The 27,980-nt window shown below is 44.4% G+C and overlaps 3 protein-coding genes across 6 annotated transcripts; 1 reads left to right on the plus strand and 2 right to left on the minus strand.

Moving 5' to 3' along the window:
* Window positions 1-157: 157 nt before the first annotated feature.
* On the minus strand, window positions 158-14,128 carry LOC130201888 (TOG array regulator of axonemal microtubules protein 1). 3 transcript variants are annotated; one of them, XM_056427073.1, is made up of 23 exons: window positions 13,858-14,126; window positions 12,167-13,342; window positions 10,327-10,393; window positions 7,898-8,026; window positions 7,418-7,681; window positions 7,032-7,315; window positions 6,693-6,916; window positions 6,254-6,354; window positions 6,003-6,167; window positions 5,839-5,904; window positions 5,350-5,519; window positions 5,098-5,266; window positions 4,564-4,800; window positions 4,047-4,170; window positions 3,838-3,943; window positions 3,509-3,744; window positions 3,221-3,379; window positions 2,613-2,739; window positions 2,395-2,510; window positions 2,046-2,229; window positions 1,709-1,928; window positions 1,512-1,598; window positions 158-1,403 (listed from the first exon to the last, which is right to left on the minus strand). In XM_056427073.1, exons 2-23 carry the CDS (start codon window positions 13,271-13,273, stop codon window positions 1,150-1,152), a joined length of 4,596 nt encoding a protein of 1,531 aa, XP_056283048.1. In that variant the 5' UTR covers window positions 13,274-13,342; window positions 13,858-14,126; the 3' UTR covers window positions 158-1,149. The 3 variants fall into 3 exon arrangements, with proteins under 3 accessions (XP_056283048.1, XP_056283047.1, XP_056283049.1); XM_056427072.1 differs by having other exon boundaries at window positions 5,098-5,269; XM_056427074.1 differs by having other exon boundaries at window positions 1,316-1,403; window positions 1,677-1,928; window positions 5,098-5,269; window positions 13,858-14,128.
* Window positions 14,129-14,648: 520 nt separating this feature from the next.
* LOC130201635 (kelch-like protein 28) lies at window positions 14,649-22,951 on the plus strand. Its single transcript, XM_056426718.1, has 6 exons — window positions 14,649-14,737; window positions 15,483-15,743; window positions 15,823-16,460; window positions 16,591-17,034; window positions 17,957-18,165; window positions 18,340-22,951. Exons 2-6 carry the CDS (start codon window positions 15,483-15,485, stop codon window positions 18,501-18,503), a joined length of 1,716 nt encoding a protein of 571 aa, XP_056282693.1. The 5' UTR covers window positions 14,649-14,737; the 3' UTR covers window positions 18,504-22,951.
* Window positions 21,688-27,795, minus strand: c11h14orf28 (chromosome 11 C14orf28 homolog). 2 transcript variants are annotated; one of them, XM_056426720.1, is made up of 5 exons: window positions 27,534-27,795; window positions 26,749-27,273; window positions 26,301-26,390; window positions 26,076-26,210; window positions 21,688-23,135 (listed from the first exon to the last, which is right to left on the minus strand). In XM_056426720.1, exons 1-5 carry the CDS (start codon window positions 27,617-27,619, stop codon window positions 22,949-22,951), a joined length of 1,023 nt encoding a protein of 340 aa, XP_056282695.1. In that variant the 5' UTR covers window positions 27,620-27,795; the 3' UTR covers window positions 21,688-22,948. The 2 variants fall into 2 exon arrangements, with proteins under 2 accessions (XP_056282695.1, XP_056282694.1); XM_056426719.1 differs by lacking the exon at window positions 21,688-23,135 and adding an exon at window positions 25,488-25,710.
* Window positions 27,796-27,980: the final 185 nt, after the last annotated feature.

Genomic DNA, 27,980 nt, shown 5'->3' on the forward strand with positions numbered 1-27,980 from the left:
TTCCTGAGGGCTAATTAATTTAGGTGTGTGTGTATATATATATATATATATACACACACACACATGTGGTTGTGTTTTTCTTGAGTAAAATAATAATTACCCCTCAAACAAAATGAAATGGTTAAGATTAGACCTTAACAGATGAGAGACCGGGAAGTTGGTTTTACAGAAATAAAACACTTTATTTATATGTATCAATCAATATATATCAATCTGTCTCTTGTTCACAAACAAATTCAATATAATTTAACATAGATGAGTTCAAAGGCTACTTGAAGTCTGGCACGATACTGAGACATAATCAGATCTGGGCCTTCACTGCTTCTCAGGCAAAAGCACAACTCGACTCCTCCTTTCACGCTGAGAATGGCTTCTGCCCCAACCTTGATCCATCCATTCATATACATATATATATATATATATATATATGGTATATATCCTAAGCAAAAATATAAACAATGGATCCTGCCAGTACATTTTGGTCATGCAAAAACAGAACAGGAGGTACCAACTCACATCAGTAACAAGACTTTGAAACCATTACACAATAGATAAATTATAAACTGTAACATGACACAGCATACAATTACAGAGTAAGCTAATACTGTGCAAATACACATTTGAGCTGTATTTTTTAAAACTACTTTTGTTAATCTCAATTCACAAAAAAACAACTACATAAGAAGTTTTGAAAATATCACATCACATTTGATGAAACGGCAAAAATGTACACCTTTCAGTTCCCTGTCTTCCTCGTCGTTTGTGCATTTCAATCTCACATTCTGCAATAGTGTCTCTGGTTTATCTACAGTACATGTTTATATTGTGAAAAAAAAGCAATGACAATCATAGGATGGTAACATGTAAAACTCATGAAATCTATCATGATAATGAGCTACCTTTTCAAAGTGCAAAGAGAGCAGGTTGAGTATGTGTACGACCTGATGTCAGTATGTTAGAATTGTCCACGCTTCTGTACCAGAGGAAATCTCACTAATATAAGATTAAGAGCTCCTACTTTTTAAAGGACTTTCTCTTTATTGATATAAAAGTGCAGGCACTATAAGAAATGTAGAACATCTCTGTCTTCAAGTACGGTCAGTGTTCTTCTCTTCCAAGATTAGGATGCGTTTGGATTCGGTTTTACCTTTAGGATGAGCTCCTCAGGACCTCATTTAAACCTTTATGGACATTGGCAGGCTGGGAGGCAGCACACTCCGTCAGGCTGGGCCCCATCTGGGCGTAAAGGGCTTGGCACAGGATGGCGGTCGCCCCCCTCACGCTGCCGCCCCGGCCATGAATGGTACCACTATGGGTGGAGCTGCCCAGGAGGTGCCACAACAAGGGAAGCACTTTCTGCTCCACCATCTGGGGCTTGCGAGGGTAGAGCTCCGTCACAAGTTCTGGAAACAGAAAGCGAGGAGCAACAAGAGGTGGTCAGACATACGAACCAATGTAAGAGCAGAGGACTGAAACTACTGCAGTGTTTAGAATGCTCACGACATACACACCTGCAACCTTTTCAATAAGATCCACCTTTGCTTTGCCGTTTAAGAACTGAGCCTTGGTGCAGAACGGCTGAAGAAGAAGCATGTTATCTGTCATGGAAACAGAGAACATCACAAAGTCATTCATAGACAGTTCTCCATTTAGGCTGAGCCTCTAAATGAACTTACACCGGAAATGTTTGAAGGCTCAAGAGGAGTACCGAGATTTAAAACAAGTGCATTGATCGCTCCAATCGCTGCAGAGTAGATGGCGTTGTTCTTGGAGTTGAGGTGATTGTCCATGATTGCTGGGACCACGATGTTGACCACTTGGGACAGGTTGTCCTTTAACAAGTGGATGATTTTCTGGAGGGACTCGAGGGCATACAGGTTGACCTTGCTGTTGGACTCCTGCAGCCTGGCCTTGAACGCATCAAACAACTGAAAGAAGGGAAACCGGAGGGGAAAGAGAGATTTGGTCATGTGACTTGATGGAAATTGAGAACCATGCCCAAAAATATTGATAGGCTTCAAAAAGAAATCCATGCTCGTACTAACCGGGAATATACTATTGATGACCATGTTGGGGTTGTGCTGGCAGTCGGCCACAAGCTGGTCGATTCCCTTGATCCTCTCTCGGAAGTCCTTTGAACCCAGCAGACCTGAGATCTGCTTGATGTATTCGGTCTTGTCTGCAATACTTAGTGTCTGAGGTCTACAGCTGTAATGGCTATTGGGCTCTCTGTAGATGAGGCACAGTACATCAAACGGTTTACGTTTACAAACCTGTGAGTATGTATGAATACTTTGTACTTTCTTTGGGTTTTGCGACACCTTTGCTTAAAAAGGCTGAATTTAGTGTTGTACAGTGTACCGCGCTGCTGTACTGGCTCGTATTTACACCCACCGGCTGGTCTGATGGAGTGGCTCTCTGGTGAGGGATGAGGCCCTGACTGTACCGCTGCCTGGGAGGGAGCGTCTACCCCTGGCTGACTGGGTTTCTTGGGGCATCTCACCAAGACCCTAAAAAAAACAAGAAAACAATCTCCAGTTAAGATGAAGATGTGACCTTTAGCAGCTAAAGCACCATAAATGTTATGAAGACATAAATAAAAAAAGTTTTACTTTTGTTTTGAGAGTAAAGACAGTGTCTCTGACAGTCGGCAGATCTTTGGTGGGGATATATTTCTCCAGAATCTTGTCAAAGTCTGGGTGGGACGACAGGGAGAGCAGCATTCGACGCCCAAAGTACCTGTAGGTTGAACAATAGCGTGAACTCAGACACTTACATTCAGATATTAACAGTCTCTGGCTTCTAAGCAGCGATGTCATTGTTGGACTTGCAGATGACGTCCATAAATCAGCAGGTAAGCAGGAAAAGCTACTTTTGTTTTACGATATCTATTTCAGCAAAAGTCCTATTCACATACACGGGGCAACACAATATTACAATACAAACACTTTGATCCAAGAAACTATGACATCAAGAATGAGTAAAACTGAATATAGATAGAGTTGACAAAAAAATGAATGAACATTATGAGTTTGGATTACATTGTAGTTAATTTTTCTGGTCACTAGGTGGATTGTATGGCACGTGTCAGCCAAAGCTCTACAGACCTTTTGTAAATCAGGTAATATTCAACAAGCTCACATAAAAGTTAAAATAAAATCCTTGTCTTCGAACCTAACCTGATGCATTCAACAACAAAAACAACAACTACAAAGGGTACCTGGCTTCCTGTGAGGAGTCCTGTGCAAGTTTGGTGACGGCAGGAACGATTCTGTCTGTGAGATCTTTACCTCCGGACAGAAGGCGGGCAGCACCAACTTTATCCACCAGATGAGCCAGGTACTGGGCGGTGCATTTCCTCACCACTGCATTGAGGTTGCTGTCAGTAGCGGGGAAACCAATTCAGAAATCAACAGTGAACATTTAAACAGCGTTACACAATAAGTATAAATTGTAAGTGCGGCAAAGCATTACTTCAAGGTGTATGTATGCAGAGATGCATCCTGACCTGAGTCCCCCGGAGAGTAAAGAGTTGATGCCGCGCGTTGGTGTGCAGTGCTGGACCATGCAGCCCAGGGCTGCATCTACATCCTGCCGAATGAAGGCGTTACTCTCCCCGGCCTTCTGTAGTAAAGCTTTAACCGTCCCGTCCAGCTCCTGGTCCATCGCCTTCTCAAGGTGTGTGTACAGGTCGCCCAGCGCACATACTGCAACCCTCGAGACACTTGACCGCAGGTTCTTCACCTGAATGACATGGACATTATGAATACCCAACGGGAAACAGGGTCATTCCAGCCCAAACATGATGGAGGAGTGTTATACAACAAGTTCTACTACCTCTTGAATGAGACACAGGCAGACATCATGAAGCCTGCCCTGGAGTGTGTCCAGGTGGTAGTGAGCCAGACTGCGCAGGAACATCAGACCCTCAATCTTCTTCTCCCTGAAGGTCGAATAAATAAACACATCTTAAGAACCCCTGGATTTGAGTTAGTGTCCTAGGAAGCAGTGCATCTAAGATACTGTAACATGCGAGTGTTTCTCACCAGTCTTCGGAGCTAAGCAGGTTGAAGCTCTGTGTCAGTGCCAGCTCAGGCTTGGAAAACGGACACAGCTCGGGAGGCTCGGAGAGATTTTTCTTGTGGCCCATAGTCCCAGGGGACAGGTCATCTAAATGCCCCGTCAGACACCAAACAACACACACATTTGGTCTCATGTTACATTTCTATCAGTCTGAAAACAAGCAGTGCGTGTGGGCGGTGGTGCATTAACGGTAGGTTGTCAAAACAAAGCATTTTGGCTCATTACGCAAAGCAAACATCTCATTCCCCCATCCTCCGATGGCTCTGACAGTCGAATGAATGTTTCGACATTTTTAATAAACAAAGACCTGTTGAAGCACTGATTCATCCATTAGGACAGTGGAATATTGCTAAAATGTAAGCCAGTGTCGGACCCACTGAGAGAGGATACATAGCAAGATGATGAAGCTACACAGGGACATTGTTGGTCGTTTGAGATTTGGTGCAGCAGGGAGATGAAGTCTGTTTTCGGTCGACTGACCTGAGCTGTGGGACAGCGATGGTCGGGTTCTGCTGAGGCTGGGAGTCCTCCTAAGACGGGAGAGGTTTTTGGGGTTCGGGGGCACTGTGGGGGGGCTTGGCTGGTGGGGTGGAGTGAAGCACTTGAGGGGGCTTTGGGGTCCTAGTTGGCTGACAGGACTGGTGGGGCTGATAGGAGAGTCATCAGAGAAAAGGTCTGCTTTGGTGGAGGCCAGCGTGCTGCCGTTGAGATGCAGATCTACAACAGAAATAAATAATTTAGAGGCTCGAGACGCAAACGTTATGAACTACATATATGATTGATTACACTATTTAAAAACAGGATACAATTAAATACATCACATCAAAATCCAATGCAAAAGTTTAATGTAGCAACAGATATGGATATTTATCTTATTCAGAACCAAAAAAAAGAATAAGAAATATCTTAACGAGCTAGAATTCAAACTTAAACTGATGAAATATAAAATAAAATATAGATTTCAGTAAAAAAAATAAAAACATGAGGTTGATGTTTCCAAAAGATGTGTCTTGCCTTTAATGATTACTACTCTATTCTCCTCTGTGGGTGAGTCAGACAGCATCTGTCTCACGCGTTGGCGGATCTTGTCTCGTGTTTGATCCACTTGACTGCACTGCCCCTCATGCTGATCCAGACACTGCAGCCTCATCTTCTCCCGGCTGAACCTTGTATTCTTCACTCTCTGCTGTAGAAATCACACACAATTTGACTTTAGTGACTGGACACTTTGTATGACGTTCTATGACTGGACAAAGGGTGACTAACCGTAAGCTCTTCTGGACATGAGCTGTCATCACCGTCTAGGCGACTGCCCGACACAGCGTGGCTGTAGATGCCTGCTGAGGGATCGGTGTGGGGTTTGGACACAGAATCACCCTGCTCAAGTGACGGGGCAGCCTCTGGACGGCTGGAGGACACTGCAGTGCCAAACACGCCTGGGAAGCACAAGGGGTGCAGATAACTTGAATGTGTAATCGGACTGTTGGACATTAAACCTTCTTAACTGCTGGAAGAATCAGTCATGAGATGGATTTACACTCTGAATGTGTTCACAGTGACAGTTTGTGATTACGGGGGAAAAAAAATGTAAATGTCGACTGAAAGCTTAACAACGGGCTCAGGGAGGCATGCTAGTTGCCTTTCAATCTTTTGTAAAACAGCCCTCAGCTAGAACACCATGATAATATGACAAACGGAATATTGGACAATTGAATGATAACTTACGAGTACAAATCAAGATCTAAAGAAACTGACCTCTTCCAATTACTCCCTCAGCCATGTCCGTGGCTGGTGAGTTCCTGCTGCTGTGGCTCTGAGATCCTAAGAACCAAAGTAGAGGAGTACTGATTAATTATCGAGGCAAACAAATATTATCACCAGGTAAATTCAAGGAAAAAGCTCTATTCGGTTTGACTGACCTTTGACCGGCTTCAGAGCTCTGACAGAGTCCCGGTAGGCTGGTTTAACCAGCGGAGGGGACGGTCCTGTGTTTTCTTCCTCAGTTTTGGTTATACCGTTGGAGTAAGCGACTCTCTGCCCAACAACACCCACGTCGGCCAATAGTTCGTTTCTTTGTGACAATCCTTGTAAAACAAAAAATACAAAAGCGTAAATAAAATAAAGTAAATTACAAAAAATGTTTGGCAAAACCATCTCATCCCTTTGATACCTTGAAGGCTGCTGAAGTCCATGGACACAGAAGACCTCGTTTTTGCGGAAGGCACTCTCGCAATGCAAGGCTTCATTCCTGGAGGAGCAGAGATTCCGGGACTGTTGACGGATGTGACAAGTGAGAAATAATATTGGAACTGTGCTTAGCACTGTTCAACACATTGTCAAACACCACCAGATGGGTACAACGACATCACTGCTTTAACATCTGCTCTGTTAAATGACACACAACAGGTACTGGTCCTGTAATCCTCATAACAGCATTTTATGTTATACACTATATTTATGTTTACATAGGACATGCATGCATGCATACATACATCTCCAACATGATAAGAACATGCTCTGTTTTTCCTATATAATCAGGTCTAGTCTCCAGGAGGAACCGATGGAGCATAACAACAGATGCTGAATGCAGCAACATGCAGAGCCCTCACCTGGTTCTGATGCCATTGAAGCTAGAGTTGGCGACTGAGCTTAGACTGGAAAGACCACTCTCGCTGGCTGAGCTGGTAAGCATTGGAGGGGTGTGTGATGGTGAGTCCGGACCCAGGTCCAGCCTCACAGCGGAGTCAGGGCTGTCTGGATCTGAACCGCTCAGGCTGACTTTGGCCCTCTTCTTGGCAGCACTGTTGCGCAATGAGCGCAGGGAGTTGAGCATCTGTGAGTAACACACACATTGGCACATATGAGCATGGAGAGGAATGTGATTAAAGGAGCCACATTTGAACCCCCGAGACCGGCAGAGTGTGTTTTCTTTAAGTGTGTTTGCTGACCTCCTGCATGTCCAGAGGATTGTCCTCTTGAGTTTCTTGCGCCATATGAATTCCATCAGGGTCCAGATGAAAGTCTCTCTCTCGCTGTTGATTCTGAGGGCTGCCCGAAGCATTGGACCTCTGGCTATGATGGGACTGGACCTGTTCTGCTGGTGGGACAACTGGCGAGATGGATAGGGATGCCCTGGTGCTGCTCAGAGCCCGGCGGAAAGACGAAGTGGAAGAAGAACTCACAAGGGAAGCACGAAGAGGCCGGGGAGAGCATCTGCTAGAGAGATGGTCTCCTGGAGGGGGTCGAACATGGAAGATAAAAAACATGTACAAAGAGGCCACGACTTTTTTACATTCCTCTGACGGCTCACTTAGTTATTTATTCACTAAATTACCCGTTGCTGTGACTGTCGTGTCTTTCCATGGGCTGGTGTCTCGTTGGTGAGGGGTGGGCTCTCTCTTGTTGGGCCATGTGTTGGACATAGAGAGCGAGGAGTCTAAATGACGGCGGGACAGTGTCGGAGTCAGCATGCCTCCTGGGAGTGAGGCCAGCGGGTAGGAGGGCAGCAGGAAGGATCCGGATGGGGTGGGGTTCAAGGGGAGGGAGAATGTGCGCTCAACACTGGGGTTCCTTGAGAGTATGCGTCCCTTGGGTGCTACTGTGAGACAGAGCATTCACATGTCAGAAATCATAAAGTACTGAGTAGATAAAAAGGTAACACCGTGGAAATAAAGCTCACGACTGTCTGGATGTTGAAATAAAAATGCCATTAAAAAAGGTTTTTTTTTCATGGAATAAATGTACAAAATCTATCAAAATTAACATTATTGCTTTTTTTTAATAAGCAGATACTTGTGAGGTAACGACTCCTTACCAACATCTGGGTCAGAGAAGTCGGTGGTTTTAAAGATGTCGGGGTCCAAGTTGAGGCTTCCACTTCTTCGTAGGCGTGCAGGGGACTCCCTCCTTCTGGAGGATTGTGGCTTCTGAGGCTGTGCAGAACCTAGATGGAAAGTATATTTATTTTGATATTTTTTACACGATAATGCTCACCGGGTTGCACAATACTCAAATAACTTACATGACAGTCACAACCTCTCTATAAACCATTGCCTTTAAAGTATGTTGTTCAAAGGGGATTACAACTATTATAATACTAGCTCCTATACTTGGTTTACTTAAATTGCTCAGAGGTAAGCTCATGTATGTTCTGTAATATAGTTGTATGATAAACTATAGTAACGTGATTATTTCGACGACATTATTTTAGATTGTTGCAGTTTAATTATTATTAATCAATAGTTTCATTATCACTTAGAGCACAATAACACATGACCTATTTATGTCTTACATTTAAATTATATATGTATATCATATTTACTTCAGAGTAACTTGACTTCCTTCCTGTTGTTATTGATTTACAAGGGATAGTTCTGAGTGGAACAGGAAGGGGTGTAAAGAGCAGAGAGGTTTCCAAACTTTTGAGCTGAATCGTTTCTTCTTAAGATCACATACATGTTTAAAAAACTGATCTCAACGGAAGAGTGAAGGCAGTAGAGACTAGATTGAAATGAGATTGTTTGCTTCACAGGCGGTAAATACGAGACGAGACACTGACAATGAGAGCAGACAGTTTGGGAACACAGAGACGAGGCGGAGGAGGTCACACACAGCAGTGGTCATGAAAAACTACATTTACACAGTAATGTGACACAAGATCTAAACATTTAGAAAAGCACCAAATTAAAGAAGAGGACACAAATAGACTGCATTCAACGATTGTGAGAAGTGAGAACACCTACTCCACTTCCATTCCATTATCCATACCGCTTATCCTCATTAGGGTCGCGGGGCCTACTACACTTGTGATCTTCAATTAAGGATACCCCAATATTAGAGTCTATTCCTGTGTAAGTAGTCCAAATTAAAACATATAAAATCCAACATAGAATTCATTTAGGTGGGAAACCAAAATCACATTTAGAAAACATTTGGGCAAGAACAATTAATTTGGCTACTTTGCTTTTCTTCTCATAATAATGTTATTATATATGTGTTCAATCCCTCCACACTGGGCTTCTTTTCACTGCTTTTGCAAACTGAGGGGTAGTCCGCTGCTGGCAGCTCATTTTTAACTGTCATTCTTAACAGAAATGACAACCTGCTGTAAACCCACCACACCGTGCTTCAGTCACAGCAGCGGTAACACTTGATCACCTTTAGCCGTCAGCGAATTACGAGAGCTTATTGCCACTGACATACACCCAATGTATAAATACCATGTAGGGCCTACTTTTTACCAACTGAGTGACATGTAGGGGTGAATCATGCCCACACAATAATCCTGCCTCATACCGCGGCATTCTCTGAAAAGATTTACTGAATGTATGAGAGTTAAAGTGGCTCCATGGAGAGCAGATACGGTGTCTGACCATGTGGACATATTAAGAGAAACTGTTGAGAGTTTGGTGACTAGTTTCTGATAGGATTCATTGTGCCCATAACATTCCAGCAGGCTATAGTTCAGAAAACTGAACAGATTGTGAATGTCATGGTCTCTACTGGTGAGACTGGTGTGAGACGTACACTACCGTTCAAAAGTTTGGGGTCACTTAGAAATGTCTTTATTTTTCAAAGAAAAGCACTGTTTTTTCAATAAAGATAACATGAATCAAAAATACACACTATACATTGTTAATGTGGTAAATGACTATTCTAGGTGGAAACGTCTGGTTTCTAATGAAATATCTCCATAGGTGTATAGAGGCCCATTTCCATCAACTATCACTCCAGTGTTCTAATGGTACATTGTGTTTGCTAATCGCCTTAGAAGACTAATGTCTGATTAGAAAACCCTTGTGCAATTATGTTAGCACAGCTGAAAACAGTTATGCTGGTGATATAAGCTTTACAACTGGCCTTCCTTTGAGCTTAAAGTTTGAAGAACAAAATTAATACTTCAAATATTAATCATTATTTCTAACCTTGTCAATGTCTTGACTGTATTTTCTATTAAATTTTCAATTCATTTGATAAATAAAAGTGAGTTTTCATGGAAGACACGAAATTGTCTGGATGACCCCAAACTTTTGAACGGTAGTGTATCTGCCTTGCCACTGTGCTCATTTCAGGGCTTTTGGTGACATGTGGCACCGTGACTCCTCTGACTCAGCTAATCAAGTTAAAAACAGCTCTAAATTAAGTTTGGCTAAAGTGGTCTATGACAACAAGTTAGTTGTACTTGTCACCTTGTATGGAACACACATGTGTGTAATACTGAGAAAAGAGAGTAGTAGCACTTACTGAAACTGGGTATGTAGTTCTCTTGACTCATCTTCTTGGACAGGGGAAGGACATCCTTACTTGCCACCTATTAGTGGGCAGAATTTGTATTATTATTTCAAGAGCAACAATAGAGGTTGAAGTTCAAATAACTAATGTAAAGCACTGCATAAACAAACAGGCCTCTTCGTGTAATTCCATCCACTGTCCTCAACAAAAGGGATGTAGCATGTATGTTCTAGCTTAGGCAAAGAGACGCTGGCATTTGCGAGGATCTTCTGCTACTGTAAGCAGACTTAACTGAATATACATAAAGATAGAGATAAATACATCTAGTAGACAGAATTGTTACAGCTTTTTGCATTAGTGCGTGTATCCCGGCCTCTGAGAGAGAGAGAGAGAGCGAGAGAGAACATTCCCACCTGATCAGCACTCATTGTGGATCACTTGGTGTGATGGCATTCAACACTAGAGCAGTGCATAAGCCACATTTTACAAGAATACCAACGTGATATATCCAATGATGTGTCACGGCCCCTTCAGTAAGTGTGCTGTGTGGTAATGGGGTTGCTGGGAAACAGACACTGGTATAAACAAAAGGCTTTTTCCAATAGAAGGCTAAGCTGAATAATAGTTTCCTGAACAAAATATTGTCAATCAACACATCAGGAAACAGAACCATTCCTCTCAGCAAATGGACACGATGAGAGCCGATGATGGTTTAGTTTAATAAATCATTCCCATTTGTTAGCTAATAAAATACGACATGTTATGTATTCCACATTACACGCTTGGCCGAACAAAGTGGGAGGTTCCCCTTGATCTTTTCACATGGCTTCTTCTCCACACATTGGATTCTCATCTTTGCAGCGACAGTTTCTCTGTGCCGGGAAACCAGTCAGCTAGGGCATTTCTACCAGGAAGAGTGTCAGTGATCCTGGAGTGCTGTCAGATTTGACCTGTCTATTCTTCCCACTCTTTAATTAATTGAGAGACGTATATTCAACAATACAATTCAGCCTATTGTTACCCTGCCAATGCGGATTAATTAACAGAAAGGAAAACCTCTTATCAAGCATTATGAGCTGTCAAACAATAGGAAATCATACGCACAAGCAGATGTTGATTAGGACGCTGCAGATCTCTATGTTGTAAGAGGCGTGACATAGAACCATCTCTCTGCTGCACTCCATACATACTGCATCATGAGAGATATGAACTATATTTAGATTGTTTTTTTGCACCCACCCAAACGCTCTATCTGAGGAAAGTGACACCTCTAAGATGTATTTTTGGCTGGGTGCCTCCAGGTGTGACTCAGCTTGTTCAAACAACTAGTATGCATTTCTGACAGGAAACAAACAAGACCCCCGGCTTTTGAAGATGAAGGTTTAGATTCATCATACCACGGAAAAATAACCACTCCTTTCAGGCTCTTCAATGACTGCTTACTGCACTGCTTGACACATCAACAGACTTCCTGGTCACTGAAATGCTCTCTGATTTCAAAGTCAATACGAAAAGCCCTCTGCTCCTAAAGCCCGTACAGGCAGTTAACAAATGACTGATTAAGCTTTAATTGCATTGGATTACAAAGAGTACTTTTAAAGGAGAAAAAAAAAGGGTTAACGCTGCTTATTGAGTCAATAGCTGCTTCATTAGTGTCAATCAATGGCAACTAAAAAGACATTTCCATCTGTTCCCTACAATATGCCATAACCACCCTGTAAGCTTTCTTATCATAACAGAGAATCATAGTTAGAGACACCATATGTTGAATCCAGGAATGTTCCCAGAAGGCTTAATTATCTACGGGATGTAAGTGAGAATGCTGCAAATCAACAGGGATGATGGAGCCCACCTTTTTGGAGCACTTTATGTTCAGCGTACTGCCTTGCTGTTCGTTCTCCGTGGATGAGAAGCTTGACATCTCCCAGGGTAGTTTGTTCTTCCCTTTACCCGCGCTGACAATCCTCCTTTGAAGTGGAAGGTCATCAGTGAGTGAGCCGAGGCTGCCATAGCCATACATTCGGTCACTGTCTGGTTCAGTTGTGTGGCTCCTGGCGCTGCTTATCCGCCCTCCGTTTATCACCCAATCCAGATCTGCCCCAGAGCCACACTGCAAGGAGCACCGATGTGATGGTTTGGGGGCCACCAAGCCATACTCGACGACCCCCTCTGAGGAGAGTTTGGGAAGGACGTGCCTTGCTCGCCGTGCCTGTACAGCTGCCATAAGACCCTCAGCATCCTCATTGAGTTCCACCATGTCCACAGCTTTCATCAGAGGCTGCTTTTTGCCTGTGTCAAGGCAATAGTCAAACACAGCAAACAGCTCGAGGGCGGCGTGGCGGACCTTCCTTTTGCTGTCTACCAGGTATGGCGCGACCTCAAAGCAAAGCTTGGGGATATTGAAATCTTTTCTAGGATGAGAGAGCATAGCTGCCATAATGATGTTCAGGACATCTTCCCGGACCCTTGAATTCTTGTGTTTCAAGTTGCCAATGATGAGATCCAACACTTGCTGTGGCGCAAGAGTTTTTATGAGCTGTCGAAACACATTCATGTATTCATTTCTGGTGATGGTGTGAGTGTCGCCGAGGGCCTTCAGAGCCACGGAGACTATCTGTTGGAAATATCTGTCTACGCCCGTATCCAGCTTCTGAATGAGTAAGTTTAAAACTTGTAAAGTGCCATACAACACTTTAAAATTACTATCATCCAGAAGTCGAGGGAGAAAATTGATGAACTCCTCGATACTGCCAGACGGGACCGATTTCATGTCCACTTGTGAGAGGATGTGTTTGAGCTCTTCCACCCCATTTGTGCGATTTTGGTAATTCTTCAGGTCCAGAAGCAGCACCTGTAACTCACGGGAGATCAATCCGGGTATCATTGTCGACGGACTTGAGATTGTGGTCAGATGTGAGAATCCAAATGAGCAAACATAATCCCGTGAGGACAAAAACATCCGTCCTCTTTACGTCGTGATTTCATCCTGAGTGGCTTGTGATGGAAACCCACTCGCCTGTTTATCAAGCTGTGAATGCAAAACAGAAGGGGAAACAAATTAACAGGATATCTATATACACACACACAAACACACACACACACACACGCACACACACACGCACACGACAGGGCTTCTTATCAACATCACGGTCGATCATCGTGAATTACCGCTTCGTTAGATGAGAGAGACAGACGTTAGATCACAGCCATTTAAAACAACCACTTGTGGCTGTCACGCACGGCGACGTTAGTTATCAGCAGAAGGGTTGATGCAACATTCACGGCTGCATTACGTTACATTATTATGCTGTTGTAACGTGTGTTAGTATGCAGTGCGTCGACTGGAGCCAGAGCCACTTCTACCGCACTGGATCGGACTCAATCCCTGACTAAGTGACCGTTAAGCGCCCGTGTACTGGGCAGCTACGTGGAGCCGTAGCTGCCGTAACGTTGCGCCGCTAAGCTAACTACAACCAACTGTTTCAGTGGTTTGTGCTGGCTGACCGGGGCGAGCAAAGTTAGAAAAACAGCAATAAAGCAGACCTCGAATTTCCTCCCCGTGGCGCTCCTCCGTGACGCTCGGTGAGACTATTTAACGTCCCGTCGTCCCGGTGTCCGTGTCACGCTGCGGCAGCTACGGCTCCGTAAGTGCAGACATGTCCCCGTTTGTTTCAACTGCTGTGTGCAGCGTTGAACTTGTGAAAGCTAAAGAGATATTCACACTGAAAGGAGCCCACACACACATAAGCGCACACTCACACGCGCGCACACACACTGAGGAAGCAAAATGGCGAATACATGTCGCAAACTGAGCGCTTCCATGGTGACGTGAGTTTCAGGCTCCTCCGGGCGGCCGACCGTCACCAAGGAGATAGAAAGGATAAGTGAAAAGTAAAGACTATACCTGGACTTCCGCAGTTTACAACATACATATCCTTCATGTTGATGTGTTTGAACTCATACATACTTACAATGTATGTTTCTGTTGTATTATTTGTGCTTTAGAGGTTTACTGTCATAACGAAATGTTGTGTATATAGTTTAGTCATCTAACCTACACGTCCTGCAGTTGTATTAATAGACACACTAACATTGGCGATAATAATAATGACTTACAAAATGCAATCAATGGTTGCATCCTTGCCTTTACGTTTACTGTAGAACATAGTTATTTTTATTTACTTGTAAAGTTCACTACCGTTGTATCACACTCATGTTCTTAAAATAGCTGCAAGTGTGGCTTTATTTTGAAAGCACCGGAAGTGGGTGTGCTGCTCTCCCCGCTGGTCTAATAAGAGCTCCTCTGTAGCTCCGTGGCTCTGAGGCAGCAGCTTGTTTCTTTCACCGCCCCGCCGGGTTCACACTCGTCGCCACTGATCAATCGGTCATTTCAGCGGCTCGCTAGACGGTCTTGAGGTTACAGGTTAGTTTTCGCTCATTTGACGCTTGACACATGCTATCTGACAGCCAGCTGTAACGTCACGTCTCTGTCAGCCATGTTACTGTATATCAATCAATGATGCAGCCAGAGTAACCGTATTTATTTTTTAGCAGCTAACCTGCGCCGACTGCGGTGCAATGAAACGGATAAGGGCGCACTGTATTTCTGGAGGCGAACATTGTTGTTGTTTGTGTGTGCGTGAGACCCGTGAGAATTTGGTTCTGCAAAATCCAAGCTGTCGGTGTCGGTTACAGTGGGTTAGCTAGCGCAATAGCTGTCTGTTGCCGTGGAGCTAATGGGGCTTGATCTGGCCATGTCCTCCGTCAGACATCAAGCCGAGGCCTCACTCAACACTACCGACGGCTAGCGTTATTGTCACTAGATGTCGTAAAGCACAGGAGCGTGTATGCATTGTGAGGTTCACCCACAACATGTTCGCTTAACGTTACGAGCCAGTGCGCTGGTGAATATCGTACGTCTTTAACTTGTCTCTAAGTAGACAACGAGATGTATTCACTAATCTATTGCTACAAAACGTCCCATAATGCACCCTACAACCCTGGCACGGTTCCTTAACGCGTGCTGTAATTGTGTCATGTTGCAAGGCCTATATTTAGTTGACTTTTCTTGCTTGTGGTCTAGTTGATTGTTCAGGATTTCCATTGGCTGTTGGTCACTGCAGCTGATGTCAACAATGCACTAACGTGTGGCTTCCTCCTGAACTCAGATGGACCAGCAGGACCAGTCCTATATGTTTGCCAGTCTGAAACGGCCTCACTCGGAGCAGTTGCTGCAAGGTCTGCAGCTCTTGCGGCAGGATCACGAGCTATGTGACATTGTCCTGCGTGTGGGTGATGCCAAGATCCATGCCCACAAAGTCGTGCTGGCCAGCATCAGCCCATACTTCAAGGCCATGTTCACAGGTAACTTGTCGGAAAAAGAGACCTCCGAAGTGGAATTCCAGTGCATCGATGAGACCGCCTTGCAGGTATGCTTGGAGCCGGCGGACACATGACCAACTGCTGTGCCATAGCTTTTCTTTATGTGAATCTTTTCCTCTCATCCAGGCCATTGTTGAGTATGCTTACACTGGCACGGTGTTTATCTCCCAGGAGACGGTGGAGTCTCTGCTACCGGCTGCCGATTTACTCCAGGTGAAGCTCGTACTTAAAGAGTGCTGCTCCTTCTTGGAGAGCCAGCTGGACGCTGGGAACTGTATCGGCATCTCCCGCTTTGCAGAGACATACGGCTGTCATGACCTGTGCCTAGCCGCAACGAAGTTCATCTGTGAGAACTTTGAGGAAGTTTGTCTCACGGAGGAGTTTTTTGAACTGACGAGAGTGGAGTTAGATGAAATAGTGTCCAATGACTGCCTTAAGGTGGTCACAGAGGAGACTGTATTTTATGCCCTGGAATCATGGATCAAATATGACGTGACTGAGAGACAGCAGCATCTGGCTCAGCTGCTGCACTGTGTTCGCCTTCCTCTACTCAGCGTAAAGTTTCTCACTCGCCTATATGAAGCCAACCACCTTATACGAGATGACCGCGCATGCAAGCACCTGCTTAATGAGGCCCTCAAATATCACTTTATGCCGGAGCACCGGCTCTCCTATCAGACCGTGTTGTCGGCACGGCCACGCTGTTCCCCCAAGGTGCTGCTGGCAGTGGGAGGCAAGGCTGGACTGTTTGCAACACTAGAAAGGTAAACACTGTGTAGATGAAACTTTTAACCACTTTTTTGAAACGGCAACTTTCTAAATTCTATAGAGTCGATGCGTTCTTGAAACTAACGGACAGACTGATTCGATAATATCTGTCCCTCTCTCTTGCAGCATAGAAATGTATTTCCCTCGGACGGATTCGTGGATAGGTCTGGCCCCTCTCAGTGTACCCCGATATGAATTTGGAGTGGCCGTGCTGAACCACAAGGTGTACGTGGTGGGAGGCATCGCCACACACATGAGGCAAGGCATTAGCTACCGGAGACACGAGAGCACAGTGGAGAGCTGGGACCCCGAGAGCAACACCTGGTCCTCGGTGGAGCGCATGGCCGAGTGCCGCAGCACACTCGGGGTGGTGGTCCTGGCGGGCGAGCTGTATGCCCTCGGAGGCTACGACGGCCAGTATTACCTCCAGTCGGTGGAGAAATATGTCCCCAAGTTGAAGGAGTGGCAGCCTGTGGCTCCCATGACCAAGTCCCGCAGCTGCTTCGCCACCGCTGTGCTGGATGGCATGGTGTACGCCATTGGAGGCTACGGCCCGGCCCACATGAACAGGTAAGAGCAGATATGATCTTTTAATTTCATCGCATGAAATATATTGCAAGTTGTGGGCCTTTAAACATGATGAATGGGACACTTTTTATTTATCGAATCAATTGGGGAACATGTATGGAAGTTCCAGAAGCAAACTATTTGACCTCTGTAGGTTACCCAATAATTAGCAAGGCACAATTAATCATTCATCCTGGGTTCTCTGTATGACACGGTACACTTCTTTGCCTTGACCTTCGTTTCAAAGATGTCAAGTGTTACTGAGAAAATGGCCATGGCCCTGTGAATGAGTGAACAGGAGAGGAGAGGTTGCTGAAGGTTCATAGAGAGGCTGCTGGTTCGGCCTCTGTTGTTGCTGTGGCTCTCTAGAGAGTCTCTGTTGCTTGTTTCCTTGACTCTCAAAACCCCTCAGGAGAATGTGTTTGGATGGAGAGTCTTTGGGGACTTTTTTTCCACTCTCTCCTTTCCCCAATGGCTTGTATGTCCTTTCATACTGAAAAAACAATCCCTGATTGCTAGTGTTGCTGTCAGGGGGTTCATTGGACTCAAATTTGCCAATTCACTGCAGCCTTCGCTGGCACCGTTGTGTGTTTGTGATCACACCACCCAAAACGTTTGTCTTCTTTGTAGCTTGAAGTATATATTGTTTCAATAAAGTTTTCTTAATCATTTAATTAGTAGTTTCCCTGCTACTACATTTTCAATAAAACATGTTACGTTTTAATAGTTATGGCATCATTAAAAAAAACTTCCTTGAAAAATTAATTAGTAAATGATTATAGCATTTTGCTGTAGGTCTTTTCAAGGTAGTGCAAAGTGTTGGGAGGTCAGATCAATTTACATTTAGACTTTCAGAAAACAAAACTTTGTTTAAAAAAAAAAAACCCTGTTTAATTTAATTTTGTGCTTCATCTGCTCCATACAGCGTGGAGCGGTACGACACGAGCAAGGACGCCTGGGAAATGGTGGCCCCCATGGCAGATAAAAGGATCAACTTCGGAGTAGGCGTCATGCTCGGCTTCATATTTGTGGTGGGCGGACACAACGGGGTGTCGCACCTGTCGAGTATCGAGAGGTATGATCCACATCAGAACCAGTGGACGGCCTGTCGGCCAATGAATGAATCTCGCACTGGTGAGTTTACGTCACACTTGACCCTCCCTGTGGTATTGCCTACAGAGACGACATGTAGAGGTTGAAGTGTAATCTTGCCTGTACGTGCCGACTCTGTTTGAACCTGAACTGCATCCAGAAAGTAGTGAGCAATGTGTGTAATTATCTACATGCGACTGTGACATCGTCTTGCAGGTGTGGGCTCTGCCATCGTTGACAACTACCTCTATGTGGTGGGAGGTCACTCCGGGTCATCCTACCTGAACACTGTCCAGCGCTATGACCCCATCTCAGACAGCTGGTTGGACTCGAGCGGCATGATGTATTGCCGATGCAACTTTGGCCTGACTGCCCTTTGACCCATGGCCCAGCCAGCTCGGACCCATTAAGAGAACTTGGACACAAAGACGTTTCTTTTTTGTTGCCCCCTGCGCCTCCTTCCCCACAGTCATCCTCCCAGGTGCAGAGGAGCGCTGCACACCAACGTGAACACCAGAGGAGAGGGAGGGAGAGATGGATGTGCCGGGCTGGCTGGCAAGAGGGAGAACTACAAACATGGCTGCAGAGATGAGAGGGCTGCAAAGTTGTGCGGAACAGAGAGGAGGTGATTGGCCAGCTGTCGGCACGAGGAGACGACCGCTCTACTGCTGCTCGACCACGACGAGGACTCTGAGCCATTTCCCAGAGGACTGTGGGAGAAAACACGTCGCTTTTGTTTAAACGATTCTGTTATGTTAGCAGACTCTTATTTTCTTCTTCTTCATGCCATTTAATTGTGTTCAACACTCAAATCCTTTTTTTAGTTTATTTTTTTATAATTTCCCTGCTGCAACTGGAACCGTGTGTTCAGATTTTGTAGAACACCGCAGTTTGCGGATGAATTTGTATGAATTTGTGGTTGCTGGCCATGGTGTGTGTGTCAGTCGGTGTGTGTGCTTGAGGGATGCATGTCGGATAGGATTGTTTTGTTACGTGTCGGGGTGCAGAGCTGATGCTCGGGTGCAGTGACGCAGGTGTTCTGCATCGAAATCAGTGCTTCACAAAAAAGAGAAAAGTTGAAATCTTTATATTTTCAAAAAGGGCTGCCTTTTTCTCTTGTAAATAGTCTAAATAGAAAAATATATATATAGATATTAATATATCCTCTATTGCATTGCCTGTAAATGTTTTTCTGCACTGGGTCGTGTGTGTCCCCGTCCGGCCAAGGGTCCGCGTCGTGGAGACCAACTCTCCCGAGAGTGACTGTCACTAGTTTCTGCTTCATCTTTGGAGACATTTTAAAATCCCCCATGTTCTTGCTTTTGTTACATCTTCCGAAGGTCGGTGATGCACTTGCTCTTCACAATAGTTGAAATCGACCGTGGCCCTCTTTTCACCCTTTGGTCTCGACACAATACCAACTGGTGCTATATTTAGGATTCAGGATTCAGCTGTTTGTCTGCGTTTCCTCACGCAATGAGGTCAGCCTCTGTTCAGCCTCTGCTCCGTTACTGCGCAAGATGTTCGTTATTTGATTTAAGCACATGTAATTGCGTGAAGGCTATTGGCCAACCATGCAATAAACCTGAAAGGGAAGCCTGTGGTTGGAAAACCACAACATTCTATCCTCCATAAATATCTAAAAAAAAGTCTGGATATTATCTCCTGTCGTGCGTTTAGTTTAGTTTTTTAAAATCCAGCCCAGTAAGCGATCTCCTTGCTCCCATCCCTGTAGCATGGATATGACCATGCTTTGTAATTGTATCACAGCCTCTTCCCGTTGTACTGTCACACTCTCTTGGCTATGAACAATGTTCTCCCCCCAGTGATTGGGGCTATCAAACATGTGAGCCTGGTGTAGCTGCCGTCTTGCTTGCTCAGGCTGGAGGTAATCGCTTCACCGCTTCATTTGACGTGCCACAACATTACTTTTGTTTTTGTGCATCTTTCCCACCTCCCAGTGCTGGGAATGACTTTCTTTTCGTCCTGAGTGCCACAGGTGAAAACATTTATGTTCTCAGCCTTATTGCTAATGTCTTGGCATGACATTCTTCCACAGTTTCAGTTAAGAGAAGGACGATGAAGCACCAACGTCTGACGGCCAACTCGAGCCATGTTCCCACTGGCCCAGTCCTGTGTCCTGGGAGGGAGACCAGAGTGTTCCCCTGGCTGTCCAGTCTTGTGTCCAGCTAGCAGACGGGTGACGCAATGCACCGCACTAGAGGGCATTCGAGAGGGCTAGGTGGGGTTTGTCTAGTTTAGTCACTTAACGGTCAAGCCTAGTTTGAGTTCCTTTGTGCACTGACGTTTGCACAAAGTGGAAACTTTAAACCAAGATCTTCATTGCACTTACCAAGCTATTTGGACATATTTTTTTAATTTAGGATGATGGCATTTAGATAATGCAATAAGACGTGTGTGTGTGTGTGTGTGTGTGTGTGTGGCTGTTGACACATCCCATGTCACCGTTGACTTTGCCTCATGTCTTGTCATTTTGTTGTGCATGCTGGTTCATTTGTTTGAGGTAGATTTCAGATGGATTGCTAACACTTATTTCATTAATGGCCAAACACCAATTTTCTTTTTTTAATCCAGCTATTTTCACCACCTGTTCAAGTCTCCAGCAATAGACGAGACGTTCTCTTCCGCTTGTACGACAACTGTGTTTTTGAAACATTGGGGAAACCATTGCTATATACAAGGACTTAAATGACATTTGATTTGTTGCAGATTCTTTGCGTCACCATAGAGTACTTGCCTTTATGATTTCTAGTTTATTTAATAAGAGTAACGCATAAGCAACTAAAACATATTTCCGAAAGTGTCTTTTTTTTTTTTTTTTAAGTTGTTTTTTATTTATAATTTGTATCGTTTGTCCTGTAACCTGATTTAGTTTGCTAATTGTGTCTATTGTACTAGATTGTCAATCACTTGGCAGCCCCAGCACAGATCACGCCGGCGTAATTATGTGCTGCACTCATCTATGTTCTGTACAGTCATGACTTTCGAGGTGTATCTTAACTACGTCTTTAATGAATCTTGGAGCGATGATGATTAAAATCTGCAAACGTGAATCTGCAAAAAGAAGGGATATTAAAATTGCGGTTGTATGCATTTTCTTTACGGCCTAACAATGCCATGTTTTTGCCACCACTCTCACCAAAGTGCTTGTTCAAAGAAAGCCGATGGAAGACTAACACCTGGTCTGCAATGGACTGGCACTCTATTGTTTGTCTGGAAGAGAAATCCTTTGAAACTGATGTCAATGTTAGCCAAATGACCACTCTGCTTCTTTTACATGTCCCATTGTGTCTGGAGTAAGGTGGTGATCTTGAATTTTATATCCTGTGGATTAATACTGGAAGTACAAGATAACCGTAGGTGTAGAAACAGTAGCTTTTCACATTTGATCATGTTTTGATTGAAGACATTTTGCATACATTTTAGTCGGTTTGTATGGTGCAGTTGTACCCAGTTTAAAATAAACGCCTGCCTTAAAGGTACCGTCTGCTTTTATGTGGCTCTCGTCATATACATCAATGCAACAAAATAAATCAATACACGTGTACTCAAAATATTTTTATTTGTTCTCTGCATAGAAAAAACAATTTAAAAACTTGATCTCAGAGTTTCACTCGACAGGATCCACGGTCACAAACTTTCCTTGGCAGAGGCACTGTGTGATACAGGTTATTCTTAAAGGTTAAAAACGATTTGTAAAAAAAAACAAGATCCAAATAACCATTTCCTGTGTTGGTGTGTGCAGAGCCAGTGTTTAAATGCTAAAATAAGTATAAAGCGTGTCAGGAATATGGATATCTCAGACTGCCCTCAACAGTTATAATTTAAAAGGGGACGCTTTTATAGTCATGTTTTACGATCAAGTGCGCTGACAAAAAAGATAATTTTGTAACTAAAATCCAAATGTGCACAATTACAGAAAGGTACTTTTTTTCCCTCCACGATATGCCTCCTTTAAAGAAGTTTGTATTTTAAAATGCATTCATTGTCATAAATGCCTCTAATTAAATCATCTTAAGAAAAGAACAAGTTAACCTGACCTGGACGTTGGTTGTTTCTAATCCTTCAGACCACAGTGTAAATAGAGAAAGCACCAGTTTAATTTAAGTAAGACAAAACTTCCCAAATGTAGACAGTCAGCGTCATCTCCCATCCGAGGCTGCTCAATAGCAAATGCACCCTCGGAGTGTAATCCATCTCACAACCAAGACGTTTAAACTACGCCAATCGTTCTCGCGTGTCGGGTAACTGCACATGCATGTGATGTAAATTACTCACTGCTACGGTCATTTAATATGATCGGACTATTATAGTCCATTATAATCTTGGATTCCAAGCATGGCCCCCCACCCACCTTTAAAAGTAGTTTCTATTTTGCTCAGCTTTCTGCAAGCATTCAGATGAAATGGAGCGCATGTCATTCAGCACTCAAGGCGGAAGCAACAGCTGAAAGGATAGAATAAAATGAATTATGCGATAAGTAGAGAAACAAGGTTACAACAATGAAATGACAACCCGATTGAAGGAAGGGTGGATGGTCCGACTCCTGCTCATCCGCGTGTGCTCTTCAGATGGGGCGGCTGTAGCTCAGTGGGGTAAGAGGGCCGTCCTTCAACCGCAAGGTCGTGGGTTCGATCCCCGCTCTCCCCATTAGCTGCAAGTCGAAGTGTCCTTGAGCAAGGCACTGAACCCCCAGTTGCTTCCCGGGCGCTTCACCGCAGCCCACTGCTCCTTAATAACTAAGGATGGGTTAAATGCAGAGAACTAATTTCCCCTTGGGGATTAATAAAAGTGTATATTTATTTTATTTTTTGTCGGAGGCGCGGATGTAGACCAGAGAGGACAGCAGCAGGAGCTCTGGCGGCTTGTGCAACAGGATGAGATTGTCACTCCTCAGACCGTCATAGTGCATCCAGCAGCCATCTATCTGGAAGGCTGCAGAGTAGTGGTGCTCCTCCTTGTTGAAGAGTGTGGCGCCCTCTAGTAAGTACCTGTGCAGAAAAGAGCCACCAACAATGTCCAGGAAACTCAAAGTAAGAGCATAAATAATTGTGAGAACATCTTTTTCTCTCAAAAAAAATGGGCAGGAGTAAGGATGTTGAAGAAGAAGTAGAAAAAGAAGACTCTTTTTTTCTCTAGATACTTCCTATTGCAGGTGCAAAATCTTTAGCAAGAAACTAGATATAATTTGTTGGCAGTTTCAGATTTAATTAGCCAGTTTTTTAAAATAATCTTGTGTCTAAGTATAATTTTTTTCACTCTTTGTTTACCAAATTGGAGAAAGTCATCCCGATCGTATCTCTCATTCACTTCCAACACAGTGTGGCTAAAGTGTGGTGCCACTTTAACGTATCACAAGTGGAAACACACCTGTGCTGGCAGAGAGCCAGATGGTAAGGGACATAGGACAGCTCCTCTGACTTCCACTGCTGCATGTCGAGGATGACAAAGGGTGGGGGTCCGTAGAATTGTGTCTATTGCTAGATTGTCAATCACTTGGCAACCCCAGCACAGATCACGCCGAGCGTAATTATGTGCTGCACTCATCTATGTTCTAACACAGTCATGACTTCCGAGGTGTATCAACTCGTCTTTAATGAATCTTGGGCGATGATGATTCTAAATCTGCAAACGTGAATCTGCAAAAAGAGGATATTAAATTGCGGTTGTAGCCATTTTCTTCTGACGGCCTAACAATGCCAATGTTTTTGCCACCACTCTCACCAAAGTGCTTGTTCAAAGAAAGCCCGATGGAAGACTAACACCTGGTCTGCAATGGACTGGCACTCTATTGTTTGTCTGGAGAAATCGAGCAACTGATGTCAATGTTGCCAAATGACCACTCTGCTTCTTTACATGTCCCATTGTGTCTGGAGTAAAATTGGTGATCTTAGAATTTTATATCCTGTGGATTAATACTGGAAGTACAAGATAACCCGTGGGTGTAGAAACAGTAGCTTTTCACATTTGATCATGTTTGATTGAAGACATTTTGCATACATTTTAAGTCGAGTTAAGTATGGTGCAGTTGTACCCAGTTTAAAATAAGCATACTGCCTTAAAGGTACCATCTGCTTTTTATGTGGCTCTCGTCATATACATCAATGCAACAAAATGAAATCAATACCCAACGTGTACTCAAAATATTTTTATTTGTTCTCTGCATAGAAAAACAATTTAAAACTTGATCTCGGTTTCCACTCGACAGGATCCACGGTCACAAACTTTCCTTGGCAGAGGCACTGTGTGATACAGAGTTATTCTTAAAGGTTAAAAACGATTTGGCATCAAACAAAGATCCCAAATAACCATTTCCTATGTGTTGGTATTGTGCAGAGCCAGTGTTTAAATGCTAAAATAAGTATTCGCGTGTCAGGACATATGGATACTCTCGAGACTGCCTCAACAGTTATAATAATTTAAAAGGGCGCTTTTATAGTCATGTTTCACGATCAAGTCACGCTGACAAAAAGATAATTTGTAACTAAGAATCCAGATACTCCTGAGGGGTTTGTGTTTTAAAATGCCATTCCATTGTCATAAATGCCTCTAATTAAATCATCTTAAGAAAGAACAAGTTAACCTGACCTGGAGTTGGTTGTTTCCTAAATCCTTCGACCACAGTGTAAATAGAAAGCACCAGTTTAATTTAAGTAAGACAAAACTTCCCAAATGTAGACAGTCAGCGCCATCTCCCATCCGAGGGGCTGCTCAATAGCAAATGCACCTCGGAGATGTAATCCATCTCTCACAACAAGGCGTTTAAACTACGCCAATCGTTCTCGTGTCGGGTAACTGCACATGCATGTGATGTAAATTACTCACTGCTACGGTCATTTAATATGATCGGACTATTATAGTCCATTATAATCTTGGATTCAAGCATGGCCCCCATTTACCACCTTTAAAAGTAGTTTCTATTTTGCTCAGCTTTCTGCAAGAAAAAAAAAAAAAAAAAGACATTCAGATGAAATGGGTAGCACATGTCATTCAGCACTCAAAGGCGGAAAAAAGCCAACAGCTGGAAAGGATAGAATAAAATGAATTATCGATACAAGTAGAAGAAACAAGGTTACAACAATGAAATGACAACCCGATTGAAGGAAGGTGGATGGTCCGACTCTCGCTCATCGGCGCGTGTGCTCTTCAGGATGGAAGCGGCTGTAGCCCAGTGGGGTAAGAGGGCCGTTCTTCAACACGCAAGGTCGGTGGGTTCGATCGCTCTCCCATTAGCTGCAAGTCGAAGTGTCCTTGAGCAAGGCACTGAACCCCAGTTGCTTCCCGGGCGCTTCACCGCAGCCCACTGCTCCTTAATAACTAAGGATGGGTTAAATGCAGAGAACTAATTTCCTTGGGGATTAATAAAAGTGTATATTTATTTTATTTTTGTCGGAGGCGCGGATGTAGACCAGAGAGGACAGCAGCAGGAGCTCTGGCTGCTTGTGCAACAGGATGAGATTGTCACTCCTCAGACCGTCATAGTGCATCCAGCAGCCATCTATCTGGAAGGCTGCAGAGTAGTGGTGCTCCTCCTTGTTGAAGAGTGTGGCGCCCTCTAGTAAGTACCTGTGCAGAAAAGAGCCACCAACAATGTCCAGGAAACTCAAAGTAAGAGCATAAACATTGTGAGAACATCTTTTCTCTCAAAAAATGGGCAGGAGTAAGGATGTTGAAGAAGAAGTAGAAAAAGAAGACTCTTTTTCTCTAGATACTTCCTATTGCAGGTGCAAAATCTTTAGCAAGAAACTAGATATAATTTGTTGGCAGTTTCAGATTTAATTAGCCAGTTTTTTAAAATAATCTTGTGTCTAAGTATAATTTTTTCACCTTTGTTTACCAAATTGGAGAAAGTCATCCGATCGTATCTCTCATTCACTTCAACACAGTGTATTAAAGTGTGGTGCCACTATACGTATCACAAGTGGAAACACCTGTGCTGGCAGAGAGCCAGATGGTAAGGGACATAGGACAGCTCCTCTGACTTCCACTGCTGCATGTCGAGGATGACAAAGGGTGGGGGTCCGTGGCAGAAAACCCTCTGAGAGATCTCCCTTAGACCATCACACCTGTTTAAAAAAAAAGGATTAGCAATTTGTGGAAGTGGAATAAGAATAAACAGAGAGCAGAGAATGATGAACACCCTCCATGTGTCTCACCCCAGTTCTGAGCACAGCAGGAGTTTGGGGCAGAAGAACTCGTCCACGGCTGACTGAATGGGGGCTCTGTGAGGCAGCTCATAGGGAGGGCTGGAGGAAACCAGGGGCAACAACACAACGTGAACTCACCTGTAAGGAAAATACCTCGAACCAAGACAACATGGATTTTTAACATGCATACACAAAAATAGATGTAGACAGCAATGCATGCACTCTGAGTCACTTCAATGAGACAGGTGATCATTTTAGAGTCAATAAGCATGTCCACAGGTGTGAATGAAACCCATTTAAGGATGGAGTCGTACACCTGCTGACCTGCACCATCAGTGGTATTTAAGGTGGTGACAAACTCCAGAGGCGCATTTGATATCTTGCATCATTTGAGAGCAACATCAGATGGAGCCAGATGTTGGTGTCTAACGTCCTGACACACAGAGCCTGTGTTTACCTGATGTTGATGGCGGTCTGGAGGAACTCCTGGAAGCGGGCCGGGCAGCTCCAGTTTGTGCACAGACTCTCCTGCATAGTGGACATGAGGTTCTCCAGGTTCTCCGTGAAGTTCTCGTGCTCGTTACCGAACAGGTCGATCTCCAGTGCGGCCTTGCGTATCTCGGAGCGGTACTGCCTCCTCGACATTCGGTCCCAGATCCACAGCATCTTCACTGTGGTGTAGTCGAAGGAGTCCATCAGGCGGAGGAAGTACTCCACAAACTGCTTGCCCAGGAAGACGGCCAGCTCCCGGGGGAAGCCCTGGTTGTCCCGCAGGATCACATACAGGATCACGAGGAAGCCGTCGATGGTGCAGGTGTTTTTCAGATTGATTTTGACGTACAGCGGGGTGCACGATATGGCCTTCCGTCCAGCCTTGATGGTGAAGACGCCCCCCCAAGGCAGCACGGGCCTCCAGAAGGAGCGGTCCTCTTCGTCATTGTTGTTGATGGAGGCACGGATCTCTTCAAACAGTGTTTTAGACCTGAAGAGACACGTGCATCGGGGTTAGCAGGCAGTTAGACAGCGGAAGTGTGAACGCGTTTCGCTTGACACGCCGACGGTTTGGACTCCGTAGCGTTGAGAGACAGCAGCGATGCCAACAGCTGTCACGTTAGCTCGCGATACCACAACACGAGCCACGCAATGACAAGCTACGTGCAGTTGTCATCCAGGGAATAGACACAGCCCCCCCCCCCCCCAAAGCCTGCTAGCTTAATACATTAGCAGCTTATATTTGTTTACCTGTCGAAGTGGAGATTGTTCTCGGTGTTTGAAATGAGCGTTTGGAAGTCTTCGGTGTCGCTCAAAACACAGAATCTACTCTCCATAGCTCCCCGTATTCCTTCATGTCTTGCATCGGACTTAAAGCCAGATCAGATATCTATGTACAGTATTGTCTCGCCCTATATGATTATCCGAGGGACGACGCCTGGAGGATCAAAACAAACCCGGCCAAACGTCAACTTGGGCCCATATAAACATTGTCGTTTTTTAAAACGGAAAATATAAGAGGTGTGTAAATATTGTGCTGCCCTCTGCTGGTTCTCAGCGTAACGCCACCCTCTGAGGTCCCGCCCATTCCCCCACCTCTCACGTTGACGCAGCAGAGCTGGCAATGCTATTGGTTTAGAGGTTCTACTTAATATGTTATAATCGGTATGTGATTGGCCGTCAGACTTTACAGTTGGT

The sequence above is a fragment of the Pseudoliparis swirei genome, chromosome 11, assembly GCF_029220125.1.
Source record: "Pseudoliparis swirei isolate HS2019 ecotype Mariana Trench chromosome 11, NWPU_hadal_v1, whole genome shotgun sequence".
NCBI lineage: Eukaryota > Metazoa > Chordata > Actinopteri > Perciformes > Liparidae > Pseudoliparis > Pseudoliparis swirei.

Coding starts and splice junctions, on each gene's coding strand:
- LOC130201635 (XM_056426718.1), top strand. CDS start 15,483: ATGGACCAGCAGGACCAGTCCTATATGTTTGCCAGTCTGAAACGGCCT. Junction 15,744..15,822: donor TCGATGAGACCGCCTTGCAG/GTATGCTTGGAG, acceptor CCTCTCATCCAG/GCCATTGTTGAGTATGCTTA. Junction 18,166..18,339: donor AATGAATGAATCTCGCACTG/GTGAGTTTACGT, acceptor ATCGTCTTGCAG/GTGTGGGCTCTGCCATCGTT.
- LOC130201888 (XM_056427072.1), bottom strand. CDS start 13,273: ATGTTTTTGTCCTCACGGGATTATGTTTGCTCATTTGGATTCTCACAT. Junction 3,745..3,837: donor GCCTGTGTCTCATTCAAGAG/GTAGTAGAACTT, acceptor CATGTCATTCAG/GTGAAGAACCTGCGGTCAAG. Junction 1,599..1,708: donor TGCACTTGTTTTAAATCTCG/GTACTCCTCTTG, acceptor TTTCCATGACAG/ATAACATGCTTCTTCTTCAG.
- c11h14orf28 (XM_056426719.1), bottom strand. CDS start 27,619: ATGGAGAGTAGATTCTGTGTTTTGAGCGACACCGAAGACTTCCAAACG. Junction 26,211..26,300: donor CTGCTGTGCTCAGAACTGGG/GTGAGACACATG, acceptor TTTTTTAAACAG/GTGTGATGGTCTAAGGGAGA. Junction 25,711..26,075: donor CTGGCTCTCTGCCAGCACAG/GTGTTTCCACTT, acceptor TTTTCTGCACAG/GTACTTACTAGAGGGCGCCA.